The sequence below is a fragment of the Fusarium falciforme genome, chromosome 8 (genome assembly GCF_026873545.1).
Source record: "Fusarium falciforme chromosome 8, complete sequence".
Classification (NCBI taxonomy): domain Eukaryota; kingdom Fungi; phylum Ascomycota; class Sordariomycetes; order Hypocreales; family Nectriaceae; genus Fusarium; species Fusarium falciforme.
Window position 1 is genome coordinate 513,673 of NC_070551.1, and position 14,261 is coordinate 527,933.

Below are 14,261 nucleotides of genomic sequence, written 5' to 3' on the forward strand. Positions count from 1 at the left end.
ACACCGAGGCTTCCGACACGAGGGTAGTTACCCTAGCTTTAGCAAGGGGGCTTATACCAGTCTTGCCAGGGGGCAACATATGCCGTCTTGGAATATGCCCCAACACCGACGAGAGGCTAAAAGTCACGCGGTGAAAATCACGCAAGCCCATCTGCCGCTTGTTCCCTTCCCTTATTGCGGTTCAGCTTCTCCCCAGTCACGGTTTTCTGGCTCATTTATCCCATCGAGGCCGGGCTTTAACTCTAACAAAGAACATAGTATCAACACATCACAACATCATATCCCAATACAAACACAGTGGTTCTCCCCAGTCACATTGTCAACCACTGGGTAAGCCTCTTTGTTCTGCAGGTAGCTTCAATTGGCGAGCGCCAGAGAAAGTGATAATCATCAAACGTTTTCATGGTCGAAGAGGTAGTATTATATAAAACAATGACTGGGAATGACCTGAACCAAGGAGCGGCAACTCGGGGAGAAAGGAGACAGAAGCCACTTTACCCTGCTGTTCTGGCAGTATGAACATTGCAAAGTGCCTCTAAATACACCACAAAATAATTCTTTTGTGACAAGCAACTATTTCCGTACCTATACGAACATTCCAGGGATCTCACGGTAGTAGGTTGGCTAACTACCCTGTTGTGCTGTCCTCTGGCTCAGTTATCCCATCAAGGGCCGGGCTTTAACTATATCCTACCCTGTTGTGCACATCATGATAACACAGCGTTCCACAGTGCGCCATATGCCCATCATCCTCTCATGCGTGATTTATACATGGGAGTTGAAGCCTAGAAGGCTATATAAACATTCAACTGCCTCAAACGTCATGCAGATGGTCCCACCAAGCATCGGCCGCCGTCTCCGAAGCCAAAGCAACCCCGCATGGATCTCACATTTCGATCTCAGAAGGTAGAGAAGCTTGCTCTTTAGATCGGAGATGACGTCCGATAAGGTAGATATAAACTTCCGAGACAAAAGGCAGCTCAATAACTATCCATATCCCCAACTCGTCATCTCACCTCCCCAAAGTGCTCAGCCATGGCTTCGACTCAGTACACCAACAACCTCCTCAGATGCGTCACCCGCAAAGAAGTCTGCAAGTCATTTGGTATAAAACTATCAACAAATCCTCAAATCGTTCAAACAGCTCGACATGCCGGTTTTGACTCTCTCTTTATCGATCTCGAACATGCCTGGTTGACGCTTGCTGAGGCAAGCAATCTATGCAACATCGGCCATCTCGCAGGCATTACTCCATTCGTCAGAGTCCCTCATCAATGTGGCAATGGTTTCGTTCAACGGGTGCTTGATGGAGGTGCCATGGGTGTGATATTTCCTCACATTGAAAGCGCAGGTAAGAACACTGTCAGTATCCGACTGGACAACAGCTAACCCACGGCAGACGAAGCAAAGGCAGCCGTGAAAATCTCCAAGTACCCTCCTCATGGATGCCGCTCAATGACAGGCGCCATGCCTCTATTCAACATGCGACCAACACCTCTAAACGAAGCAATTGGGTTTGGCAACAACTCGGGATCAACAGTCTTTGCAATGATCGAGAGCAAAAACGCTGTCAACAACTCTGAAGAAATCGCAGCAGTTGATGGCGTCGACGTCCTTCTAGTTGGATCATTTGACCTGAGCATTGACCTAGGAGTTGGTGGCAACTGGGACAGCAAGGAATACAGAACTTCAATGGAAAAGGTCAGCCAAGTGTGCCGAAAGCACAACAAGATCTTTGGAGTTGCAGGTGTCTATGATAACCCCACACTTCACGAGTGGTTCATCAACACTCTGGGTGCTCGGTTCATGCTTGTTCAGCAAGATCTGTCTTTGATAGCCGGCGGAGGACAGAGAGCTGTTAGAGCCATACCCCCAGTGCGTCTGTGATAGCGTGACAGGGGGGCGATCTTATCTCCAAGTCCCAATTTTGCAATCAAGCCATTCGTCAACGAGTCATTTGCCCGCCCCGCCTGTGAGATAAAAGCCTCGGCGGCCCCCTCCGAACTCAATCTTGACCACATTTCTTGCACTGCCAATGCCTCGGAGCCCAGAAACGTGGAACCTGACCCTTCAGACCTTATAGCAGAAATTACACTCCAGTAGGATTTATCGAATTCTTCGGCTACTCCACACAATGTCGGCTTCGCCAAGACGTGCTGCAAACCCTTCAAAGCGGTCAAGGAATTCCGCCCAAAAGAGCACAGTTGTAGTTGCGTCAGTCTTGACCTTTTCTTATTTCAACCGCAAGCCGAAAGTCTAACAGCTCAGTTGCCATACATGTCGTTCGAAAAAAGTCAAATGCTCTGGCACCGCGCCATGTCAGTACTGCTCGAAGCGAGGACTGTCATGTTCGATTAGTCCACTTGGCCCGCGGCGGATATACTCGGTGACGTATGAGTTACCTTGCTGTTATTGATCTCTTTAACATTTTCATTAGCAAGATTGCGGAACTCGAAAGCCGGCTTGCAAGATATGAAAGTGAGGGCATAGAGCCGCTCTCCAGCAATGGTGATTTGAAGATTCCAGCTCCATCGAATCCTGCTTATATGAGTCAAGGGACGAGACCCAGGTCAGAGTCTTTGGGTCTGCTTAATCCTGGATCACCAACGCCTGGACTCAGCCTAGGGAGCCCTGTCTTGGACGCAGACATGCCAATGGCTCATGGTCAATCAACCACCCCGAGGAGCAGCACGTCACAGGCCCCTCATGGTTCAAATGAACAACACGCCCTGCCAGAGACACAGACTCGAACGCCAAATCTAGAGTCCAGATCCCAATATCATGCCCCAACCATCGCTGCCGAATCGTCCTTGAGTTCCAGTAACGAATTCGGGAGAAAGGTTCATGAAGTACTCACTAATTCCGGTCCATCGAGTGCCAGAACAATCCCCATATCCCCAAATCCTGTACAGCCTACGATGAATCATTCTCCACCTTTCAGAGCGTCTACTCAAGCTATTCCACAGCTACCCAGTGAAGAAGAAGCCTTTCGACTCCTCGAGACCGTCGGATTTTATATTGGACAGACGCAGTGTCATTATGACCTTCGAGGCCTAACTGATCGCATTGGGTGGCTGTACGAGAACATGGATGATCCTCAGATTCATGAACTATGGTATATGCAGGTTCTTCTTGTTCTAGCCATTGGACAAATCTTCCGGGCTGGTAATGGTGAGGAGGGAGAAGATTTACCAGGAACTGCGTTCTTTGAATTTGCAGAGACGCATCTACCTACAGCAAGCGCCCAGTATAGGCTTGGGAGGCTGGCAGTTGAGGTCAATGCCCTCATGGCCATGTACCTTCAGATGGCCCACCGCAAGGAGGAGGCCTATCTTTATGTGAGTACATCAGTTGCTTATCGACTGCGACTAACTTGACTAGATAAACACTGCTCTCCGACTGGCCATTTTACACGGGTATCATCAGAAGGATTCTGAACGGAACCTTCTTAGGTCAGAAAAGGCACAGATCAACCGACTTTGGTGGACTATATACATGCAAGAGAGGTAAGCTAGATCATTTAAAAAAAAAAAAAAGACACCACTAATAAGTCAGACGCCTAGCCGCAGCAAATGGAAAGCCATCAGGGATCATTGACAGCGCCATAAGCATACCCCTACCTTCTGAAGCCCCGGGATTTCCAACTGGCGCTGCCATTCGCACAAACATTAAGATTGCTCAGGTGACTGGGCAGGTGATAACAAGTAAGTCGATGCCTAGCTTGAATTCAAGTCTGACCTCAATAGTCTTGTATGGCACCAAGTTCAAGAAGGAGCAAGATTTTGTCTCCCACGCTCAGCAGATTATCAAGAGCTTGGCCGATATTGCAAAAGAGATCCCATCAGAACAATCCCTGAGTCTTTGCGGGAACTCGGAACTCGCACTCAGGACGTCTGCATCTTTGCATCTCATGCTCTATCAGGTACGGATACACGTTATGTGTGTGAATTAAGCTGACTATATAGGCCACGCTGTTAACTATTCGCCCTCTCATGCTTCACGCCGCACAACTCATCTTGAGCGGCCAACCCTGCGACGAGCTCGAGGGTGGCTCACTCGACACGCTTTCCAAGACCTGCTCAGAGGCTGCGAGGCGACTTCTCGAGGTTGTAATTGCTCTAAAGAGAAAGGGAATACTTCGTAAGTGGCATCTCTTGTGGAGAATTGTAACTAATTTGACCCCAGCAATATTCGGCTTCTTTGACTGCGACGCCGTCTTCTCAGCAGCTTTCATCATGCTTCTCACCATGATCTTTGATTCAGCTTGTGAGCCAAGCCAGAGACTCAATCCTACACCAGGCCTCAAAGATGCAATGGATATGTTGCATTACATGGCTGAACATGGCAATACCTTTGCAAGGCAGAGGTTCCAAGAAGTCCAGAGCGTGCGAGATCATCTTTCAGCTACTCTGAACTCTCGCGAGGCCAACACACCCACATCGACTAATCAGACAACTGCTATATCGAATCCAGAGCACCAAGGATCTGACACAAGCGTCGTTCACAGTGCCCACCCTCCACATGAATATCCTCATTGGTATCCTCCCGTATGGGACATGTCAGATCAATGGCTTCACCCTGTCGATTTAAATGGCGAGCTTGAGGATTTGCCTCTGGGAGACTCATTTGATCAATATCAGTCACTGCTTAATGATCCAGACTGGAGTTTGACAGGGCAAGACGTGGGAGATTTTGCAGAACTACGAAGATATATACAAAGATTAAATTCATAGAAATGAAATGACAGACCAGGTATAAGCAACAATGAGGATCTATAGTTCCAGAACACCACTCTCTTGGCATCTAGCCAAGGCATGGGCAGAAAAACTTGCGCGCTGCCGCCTTGAGAATCTTATTGCGCAGCCTCTTACCCCTCGCCTTGTACTCTGCAGCGTCGTTGACATGTGGAAAAGGCACGTCGGGAACTTCTTTTCCCAAGAAACGACATAGCGGCTCCCATCCATCAGTGAGCTTAAAATCGAGGAGCTGATCGCTCGGGACTGCCTCCCGCACGTACTTGTAGTGCCTGACATATGTCGTCTTGAGGTTCTTGACAACATCGTTGTTTGACTCAGACCTCGTCCAGCCCTGCTGCATCCGGAAGCAGGCGGGGGCACTGGTGTAGCCGGTGTAGTAAGAGACCTTGGTCACAAAGGCCCTGAATCTGGGGTTTGTCGAGTCCTTGACAACAGGGACCATGCTGTTGTACCATTTTTCAATGTCGCGCTCCACTAGAATGACCTTGGCGTCTGGGTAGGCAGGGATCAGAGATTCGGCGTAGTGAGAGGCAATGTCGGACACGGCATCGTACCGGCCAAAGACCTCATCCCATTCATCTCTTGAAAAGGGCGTGCCCCGGTATGTCGGAAGGTTTGGAAAGGTCGCGTCGTTGGCCCTATCGAAGATGGGCCATTGCCATTGGAGGTCGTATTCTTCACAGGCGTCCCATCCGTGATGCACATTGGGGTATCCCAGGATCTGCAGGGCCTTCATCAGGGAGGCCGTCCCGGTGCGAGGTGCTCCTAAGCATAGGATTGGTGGCGATGAAGCAGGCTTGCCCCGAGTCTTTTCGTTTTGCTCAGGTGCTCCCTCAGGAGCGACTCCAGCTGAAGGATCAGTGCCGTTGGGTTTCTTGGTCTCCTCCATCTTGAACTGATGAATTTGAAGTTGAAAGTGAAATCTCACTCAGATTCGGGGGGCCAAGCTCTAATAAATCTTCTCCATGGCTATTGGCTAGGGGTCCGAGCTGGTGATCCGAGCTGTTCATTTAGGGCGGCCCGTTAATTTTGGATCGGCAGCATGGTCAGCATAATATCGCCGAGTTGGGATGTAAGCTGACGGCGGCGCTAGCCGGCAAAACCCCTGAAACGGACTCTACCGAGCTCCCGAGGGTCCTTATTGACTTGAATCTCGGATGTCGGTCCTTGAGCCGAAGGCCGGTGGTAGTTTGGACGATTCATCCCAAATAGGGGTCCAACTGTCAGGTCCAAGCTATTGTCTCACCCTACAGACAATTGGTCAACTAGGTATATTAACAGAATGCAAGCAGAGCCAATCGCGCGAGGGCATAACTAGAATACAAAATACTGTCCAGTTTCGAGATGCTATCTAAGAACATGGTCCAAGTCATGTCGCCCTAGAGGACAAGCGCCCCTGTCAACAGATTTTCTCAGCCTGTGCAGCTGGTGGTTCGAGGCCAGCCGCAGTGGCTAGGATGACTGACCAAAGATCCAAAGACATCAAAGACCGCAAGGACCAGGACGAGGACAGCTGCATTCTCAAGTCTGGGCAAAGTGTTCCTACACCGACTTGCTGGCAACCGCTGAGTCTAGGAGTCGCCCTGTTTCATGACTGCGAAATGCAGGAACAGGACCTCGGACTGAGTTAAATTACAGTCCGAGGCTCTATTGCTACATGCACAAGTCCGATCAAGCCAATGGCAGAGCGCATAGTCCCACAAACCAAGAACAACTTGGCTTGATCAAGTTAGTGTCTATCTTGGCAAGTAATCAGTCAATAAACTTTGTGTCACGATTCTGGTCCAAGCTTGCATTTTGATGAAAGTCCTCATTTCCGGAGTACAATCATTGTCACTGGTGATGAACCATTTTCTGTGGATCTACAGGAAATATATAAGGATGCTCCTCGATGCTCTTCATTCTTGTAGCTTCAACAGAATCAACAGCTCAATTCTCTCTCAATCATCACTTGTCAACTTCAAGACTTCAAGATGCGCTTCATTTCCGTCGCCACCGCCCTCTTTGCCCTGACCAACGTGTCATCCGCCTGGACTCAAGATGCCAACAAAGTCTGGACCGCCAACAACAACTGGTACTGGATTCGAGGCGGTAAGTTGATTCCCTTCGGATGAAATACTACGCCTTCAAACTCTGACTTGTGGTATAGACTATGTCCACGAAGCATGCACCAGAATGAACACGGAGCAAACCCACGTCGGACCTTGCGCCTACTTCACCAACAACCGTGGTGACATTTTCCGAGGACGTAAGTATTGCATAGCAGTTCATTCTCACTCAAAAAGTTTACTGACATTGCACGTTCTAGACTGCGCGGTTGTCCTGGGCCACAACCACAAGGAGATTCACTGCCGATAAGCAGTTTCAAGACGTGGGAGACTTTTCAGGTCTCAGGATACAGGTCTACGACTGAATCTATAGAAGCCCATCTGGGCACCTTCTAAATAGAGCCATGGGGTTGTTGAATTAAGGTTGTTTTATCATCATAAGCCTGGTACATGTCCACGTGTCTTCCCGTCTATCTACCTGAAGAAAAAATCACCTATAAGGGGCAACCCACTATAAGCTCTCTAAATCCCTGGTAGATGCTTGTGCTATTGTCTCGTCTTTTAAGACTGTCGATGTGCTGGATTTACAGGTTTCCCATGCAGTGTGTAGCTGGAAGGGCTGTATCAACAGGCCTACTCCGTTGCATAGCGTTGTCTTTGCGATCAATGTGTCCCTTGACTAATATCCTCTCTATGTAAGCATGCATCACAAAACAGGATGATACGTATCTTTCGGTCAAGGATGTTTAAAATACTTCAAGATCAATCCTTTCATCTATGCTTCAGTATAATTCCATTCGACAAATCAGTCTGGTTTCCTAAAGAATTGCCCACCGCAACTGTATATCTACGCACTAAATATTCAGTTAGTCAAAATCAAACCTGGCTCAGGGCTTTGCATACCAATCAAAGATAGTTCCCCATTCTTACATCTCATGATTCCCAACTTCATCGCATCCCCCATTCTTGCTTTACTGTAGGATTCTGCACGGCGCATGCTTGGAGGCCCGAAAGCCACGCACGAGCAGCTTCAGCGTGGGCATAATCCTTGACATCCTTGGCATGGAGAGCTGTGATATCAGCAATATCGAGAACGCTGCGTCCTTCTCCGTCTCGCGCATACACGTTGGCCCCAGCTTCCACAAGCGCTCTAGTGACGAGTTTGTGGCCAGTCCTCACCGCGATGTGAAGCGCCGTCTCCCCCATGCGGTTTCGCGCGTTGACGTGAGCGCCTTCTTTCACTAATGTGGCGATGATCTGGCATGGTAGCCTATAATCATCGTCCTCTGGAAGATGTGCCGCAAAAGCCATGAGTACCGTGTTCCCATCTCCGTTATAGTGGTTAGGGTTCACGCCCGCCACAAGCAGTTTTTCCATCAGACTCTTGCGCTGGGAAAGCATCTTGAATGAGCTGTCAGTTTGAGGACGTCGGTCACTGCGACTGAACTTGCTGCGACCATCATCTCCAACCGAGGCCCCGGGGTTGTCCTGAAGCATGTCCTCTGAAAGAATTGCATTTGCAAGGAAATGCAACCCGTTCCGGCCAGATGAGTCTTCCAGTAAAGGGTCTGAGATTGCAGCACGCACTCCCGATAATAGCCGTGCATTACTTGTCAACGGACTGTTGCTGGATGATTGCTCAGTTTCCTGTTCAAGCAACGGTATCGGGTAGTCCTGTAAACCCGTGGGAATCATCCCAAACGCATCGCGAGAAGCAAGATTCCCCCGGCCGAAAGCTGTAAGAAGATCCTCCATAGCGGATTTATCCGGTAGAATAGCCTGGTAGATATGGAAGAAATTGCGTCCGTAAATATCACGGGCACAAATGTCAAAATTCCGAAGGCTCAGCTGGTACAAGAGTCTTGGAAGCAAAGCGCCCTCGGAGGTTGCTTCTTCGAACCAAAAAGTTCCCAAAACATGGAGGAAAGTCTGATTCGCCGTGTTAGCCGCCGTCAAGATCGAGTCTGGTACCACGGCCACCGCTCGTATGAGGCACTGTTTCGTGGCATCTCGTGCAGCCAGGAGGTGCAACGTTGTGTTTCCGAAAGAGTCGGCAAGTGAAAAGGCGGGGACGGGCATCTCCATGGTCGACGAAGTCAATATATCGGTCGCCTTTGGCGTTGGACCTGATGCCGTAACCCAGTCATCAGTGCTCACTTCATCCCTCACGCGGCAGAGGCACGATCGATGGCCATGCCGGTCCAGTCCTTGGCCACAGGGTTCATGACCGACGAGCAACTCATCGAGGTGGAGAAAGTCTCCTGGGACTATGTTCTCAGAACGCCCGGCAGCAGGTGCACTGCCATTAAGCCAGTTGTCGTGGATCGAGACGCCAATTGGCGACCGCGTCTCGTCAGAGGAGTCTGCCTCTGCGTCCAAAGTTTCCTCTAAGCTGTAACGGCTCATCAACATCTCGACATTGTTGACATAATCTGGCGAGTAATCTGAGAGGATGCGCATGATCGAGGACTTCGTAGGACGTGCTGTTGATCTCTGCGAGGGTTCGAAAGAGGGGCGATGCTCGGATCCCTGGTCAGTCGGTACGACCCCAGATACATTGCGCCCAGAGGTACTCTTGACATCAGGGTTCGATCCGTGATGCTTCTGTTTCTGGCGAAAAGGTGACTTGACCAGCTCTCGTAAGCGAGTTCTCATATCGTCTCTATCTCGCGGGTGAATCCATCTGGGCTGCTTATCGAGCAAGGTATGGATCTTTTTATTTGCCGATTCAATTCTAAGATGAAACAAGAGTTAGTTAGCTATTTCAGGCAAAGGAAGTCCGGACATGGAACTTACCCGGGCACAGGATCCGCATGGTCATGGTCACTATATATTACCTCCATAATCATGGCCAGGGAAAGCGTAGTGTAAGAATAGAGTCTTGCCATTTTTCGCATATTGGAGGCCTTCCAAAGAGCGGGCCGAGAGACTCTCGGGGCCAAGCTTACCATACTGGCCGATTTGAACCTTGTCCCGCCAGCAATAGTCTCTGAAGCTCCGGGCTTGAAACCACCTCCCCCCCAGTTCGTGGAGCTGGAGGCTGCAGTGGTCGTGGAAATTGGTTGAGAGAATACCGAGGCCGGTGGCTCGGTGCCATCAATCGTGCTAGTCCCAGTCACGGAGTTACTGCCGTATAAAGTTCGATCATAGGCAGAGGGGATAGTATGGTGGGTGTCCTCCCAGTGGGCCACGGATTCTCGAGCTAAGGACGGTTTCATGGCCTCATCCTTCGGGTGTAACAGATGATCGGATGGAAACTGAACCGATACTTCAGAGAGGCGGCTTCTGATATCTTCGATGATATCGACCAAAGGGATAACATAAGCACCCATCAGGACATCAGTAGCTACCAGGTGGCCGTATACTTCAAGTGTCAGCGGATCGACAACCCAAGACCCCGAATCGCCTCGGTGAATGTCTGTGGCGGCGGTTAGTTACTGCTCGATAAAGCTCGACTTTTTTAGTGTCCATACCGGAATTTGTTTGCAACTCTACCGTGAAAGCCCATACAAATGCAGTGCCCGGTTTGAGGAGAACACGGCTAAGGCAGGGTGCCAAGGTTGCCCTCTTCAATCCAGAGCCCGTGATAATTTGAACTGTCCGGCTCTCTGAAATGTCAGCCAGCCCATCTGGCATTCTCAGTGCCTTGGGTTGTTGTCCTTGGAGCTGGAGCATGTTTGGTTTTGGCTTCAGGTCTCTGGTTGGTAGGGGGAATAATGCCCAGTCGCGAAATGCACCATTTTGGGTATTTTCCAAAGCCGATAGCTCCACGCGTGCCATGACAGGCTCGAGATCATCGACTTCTGAGTGCATTTCCTGATCGTTTCGTGTGGGAACATCCAAGCATGGCCCCAGATCAAAGTCAATTTGGACCATGGTGGCGGGCGAAGCAGGTCTTGATGAAGAATCGCCATAGTCGCTACCTCCGTCTGACATGGAGGTATCGCTGTCGTCAGAGTCCCTTGGGTCTATGGCGCCGTGCTCGGCAGTTAGGCCATACAAGTCGTTGGTGCCATCTGGAAACTCTAGCCGCAGGATGCCCCCCATTGTCGCAAAGTGCTTCTGCTCGCTTTTCTCCTGGATAAAGTAGATAGATGTCCCACAGAGAGTGCACGTAGATGTCTCGGGTTGGCGGTTGTTTATAGGGATACCGACTGCAACACCGGCCTGTTCACTCGGCGATGCGCCGACGACGTGGACATCAAAAGAGGGCTCCGAACTGTCTCGAGGCTGGTACAGTTCCTTGACAAAAGATTTACGAAGGAAGTCTTTGATTTTATCATGAGCTCCGTGACTGTCAGTACAGAAGATGACCAGGCAAGTCTTGGCATCCTCTTCTGTTGTCCCAAGCACAATGGGTCGTATTGACATGGAGGGGGGGTTACGCTTGGGCCTCGACAGGTATCTGTAGCGTTTGGACTTCACCATGTGCTCTTGCAACAGTAGGCTCATCTGCTCGATGACATCGTTGGCCCGTCTCGCCGTTGCTATATCGATTTGTTTCTTAATCGGTCGTATCCGGATTAGCTGTGGTTGCGGCTGAATCGTCCCGGTGTCGGACGGTGGTTGAGGGCGAGAGCAACTGGTAGACGCCGTGGAGCTGGCTTCGGGGTCGAGGTGGTCATCATGTGTCTGGAGACTCGCGTTACTCGAGCCTCCATATCCAGAATCGGTGTCGGGCTGTGTCATGGCACAATCTGCCGTGCTTTCCTCTGGCGGAAACTCTGGTTGCGCATCCTGCATGACTGGAAGGAAGTGATTGAAGACGGAGAGTTGGAGCTATGCAAGAACCGAAATCCTCATGCTCTGGCGGTCTCAGCCGCAGGGCGGGCGGGGGGGTTTCAGCATACAATTAGCCGCCGAGGCGTCGCCAAGGCATATTCGCTGTTGGTTGCAACTTGTCAGTGGCTGTGTCAACCAGGGAGGCAACCCCCAGGCCGCGGCCCCTCGTTCCCTCTTCACGCTGACAAGTTCGAAACTTCATCTTCTCGTAACAAACAAATCTGCCAGGCCCACAGACTAAAGCAATGTTCGACATTCCCTCACCTTATCCCCTTCGAAATGTCTCCGAGGAAGATCTTGTGGGTCTCGTCAAGACCTTGTGGAATTGGAAGCTCTGTGAACCCTGTCGCCTCAAGCCTGGTCAATCACAGTGCTCGTCGCAGCCTTGTCCGGGATTGCGATGGACTCGGATGAAGCCCTTCTTCGACCACTACAAGAACATCACGGCTGCCTACGTTCCCGATATGGTTGCAGGAACCCCTCCGGCTTTATCAAGTCACAACGAACTGTTCGCCATTATACAGGTTCTCAAGGATTACCCGGATACGAAGCGATCAGATCTAACGTCTACCCACTTTGAAAATCGTGGCGGCCAAGCCCCTACGCCCGATGATCAAGATAGAGCTTTCAACCTCGCCTTGCGGGTCATGGCCACAGTGACGTGCTGTTTGGACAACCGCTCAGTCGACACATTAGAGGCCGGCCTGCAACCAATACCTTGGCGGGACGACACGACATGGACGCAGTTCTTATCTACCGCATTTCCGGTCATTGACCTCGATCCCAGCGACAGCCGAGATGCGACATCCCGTCGTATCAACGAACTAGTCACTGCGCGAAGATTGATGAAAGTAGCCCGGCTTCGTTTTGTGCCTACAGATGAGCTTAGGAACCACCTCAAGTTGAATCAGCAAGACGGCACAGTCGAGTTATATCATCACGCAGCTTTTCTCAAAGAGAGCCTCATCGCTAGTAGAAAAACCAAGGAGTAAGTTGCAATTCCAAGTCGGAGGTTTACTAATACATCCTACTAACCACTTCAGGGGTCATCTTCCCCGACAACTAGCTATAGAGGTTCTCAACTCGATTCAAAAGACTCTTTTCCCTTCAACGGCCGATGCGAGAATTCTCTTGAGTTCATTGGTTTCAAAATACAGACTCGACCCTGACTGCCTAAGATTTGAACCATCAAGCTATCTGCTCGAGGGAGAGGGAGCATCGACGTATCACTATCTCGAGTCAAGACTGGTAGAACTTTACGAAGAGCTGGACAACCCAACACCACGGGGATTTCTTGAGAAGTGGCTTGAGCGCAAGAGTGGAGCGAGGTATGTGATGATGGCGACTCTGGGAGGTGTAGCTATTGCAATACTTCTAGGGGCGTTGGCATTAGTCGTTTCCATATTCCAGGCTTGGGTTGGGTGGCAGCAGTGGCAGCACCCAGTTAGTAACTGATGAGGTGCTTAAGCAGTTGAAGGTGTTATCAAAGTAATAAATGATTAACCATCATGCGCTATTTTCTTACAACTTTATTGAGTCCCGTCTCAGGATACCAACAACTATAAAAGAGTTGGCAAAATAACTACCTCTCGAGAAAGCTAATCGACCACAGTGCCCGCGAGTGCGTCGCACATGGCCTTATCGCGCCATCTCAACAGCCAATCATCTTCTCATGCAGGTGCCCGCATTGCATCGTCACTGACTCAAATCACTCGCCAACACTTCGCCCTTCCCCCATCACAACCATAACCCAACATCCCCAAGGCACACCCGATTGTCCCATCAACTTCAGCTAGCGGTAACCATCCCAATCTCGAGGATCGTCACACGGAACGCCGTTCGCAATCACATCCCTTGAGCCATTTCTCTCAAGCAACTCCACTTTAGCCATGTCTCACAAAACCCAAGAGCCCGTCATCACCAAAACCTCGGACCTCCCAGTCGATGAGGCCAGGTGGATAACCCTCAAGAAGATCGAATATGTCGACCAAGTCGGCAAAGCCCGAACCTGGGAGGTAGCCACGAGAAAGACCAGAGGCAAAGCTGGCGTGGACGCTGTCGCAATGGGGAACATTCTCCTGCATCCCTCCAAGCCCGCCTCCACCATGCTCGTCATCCAGTACCGCCCTCCTCTGGATGCATACACCATTGAATGGCCAGCCGGTCTCATAGACGCCGAGGAGACACCCGAGCAAGCCGCGGTGCGTGAGTTCAAGGAAGAGACGGGCTACAACTGCAAGGTTCTCAGTGTCAGCCCTGTTCAATCTGCGGATCCCGGAATGTCCAACGCCAACATGCAGCTCGTCATGGTCGAAGTTCAACTCAACGAGGATGAAGAGGAGCCAGAGCAGCGATTAGAAGATGGAGAGCATATCCAGCGAGTAGTTGTGCCTCTTTCTGAGCTGTACGATCGCCTGGTCCAGTACTCGAAACAGGAGCGGACTGTGGTTGCTGCAAAGCTGTTTCACTTTGCTGCCGGCATGCACTTTGCCCAGACGCAAAAGTACTTCTAAAGACTGATTGTCACAAGACATGGCTTGGAGTTGGGATGGAATAGATGGCTCTGAGGAGAAATCCTTGCTCATAGAGAGTTCTAGAAGGCGGCAGGGTGGCTTCCAACTTCATCCTTCACCATTCCTCAGCCACAGCTGGAATAGAAATAGAAAAGGACATC

The 14,261-nt window shown here is 50.4% G+C and overlaps 4 protein-coding genes and 2 pseudogenes across 6 annotated transcripts, besides 2 other annotated features; 4 read left to right on the forward strand and 2 right to left on the reverse strand.

Annotated features, from left to right (window-relative positions):
- Positions 1-1,035: 1,035 nt before the first annotated feature.
- Positions 1,036-1,887, forward strand: NCS54_00998300 (HpcH-HpaI domain-containing protein; the record flags this gene model as incomplete). Its single annotated transcript, XM_053155308.1, has 2 exons — positions 1,036-1,351; positions 1,400-1,887. The coding sequence occupies 2 exons, from the start codon at positions 1,036-1,038 to the stop codon at positions 1,885-1,887; spliced, it is 804 nt and encodes a 267-aa protein (XP_053011283.1).
- A 1,031-nt stretch (positions 1,888-2,918) lies between these two features.
- On the forward strand, positions 2,919-4,733 carry NCS54_00998400 (Zn(2)-C6 fungal-type domain-containing protein; the record flags this gene model as incomplete). The annotated part of the gene is made up of 6 exons (XM_053155309.1): positions 2,919-3,338; positions 3,382-3,506; positions 3,556-3,704; positions 3,747-3,922; positions 3,966-4,140; positions 4,186-4,733. 6 exons carry the CDS (start codon positions 2,919-2,921, stop codon positions 4,731-4,733), a joined length of 1,593 nt encoding a protein of 530 aa, XP_053011284.1.
- A 70-nt stretch (positions 4,734-4,803) lies between these two features.
- Positions 4,804-5,646, reverse strand: NCS54_00998500 (Hypothetical protein; the record flags this gene model as incomplete). Its single annotated transcript, XM_053155310.1, has 1 exon — positions 4,804-5,646. One exon carries the CDS (start codon positions 5,644-5,646, stop codon positions 4,804-4,806), a length of 843 nt encoding a protein of 280 aa, XP_053011285.1.
- A 2,107-nt stretch (positions 5,647-7,753) lies between these two features.
- Positions 7,754-11,584, reverse strand: NCS54_00998600 (annotated as a pseudogene). Its single transcript has 3 exons — positions 10,279-11,584; positions 9,602-10,223; positions 7,754-9,539 (listed from the first exon to the last, which is right to left on the reverse strand).
- Positions 7,754-11,584: a sequence feature.
- Positions 11,585-11,817: 233 nt separating this feature from the next.
- NCS54_00998700 lies at positions 11,818-13,042 on the forward strand (annotated as a pseudogene). The gene is made up of 2 exons: positions 11,818-12,575; positions 12,631-13,042.
- Positions 11,818-13,042: a sequence feature.
- Positions 13,043-13,476: 434 nt separating this feature from the next.
- On the forward strand, positions 13,477-14,100 carry NCS54_00998800 (Nudix hydrolase domain-containing protein; the record flags this gene model as incomplete). The annotated part of the gene is made up of 1 exon (XM_053155311.1): positions 13,477-14,100. The coding sequence occupies one exon, from the start codon at positions 13,477-13,479 to the stop codon at positions 14,098-14,100; it is 624 nt and encodes a 207-aa protein (XP_053011286.1).
- Positions 14,101-14,261: the final 161 nt, after the last annotated feature.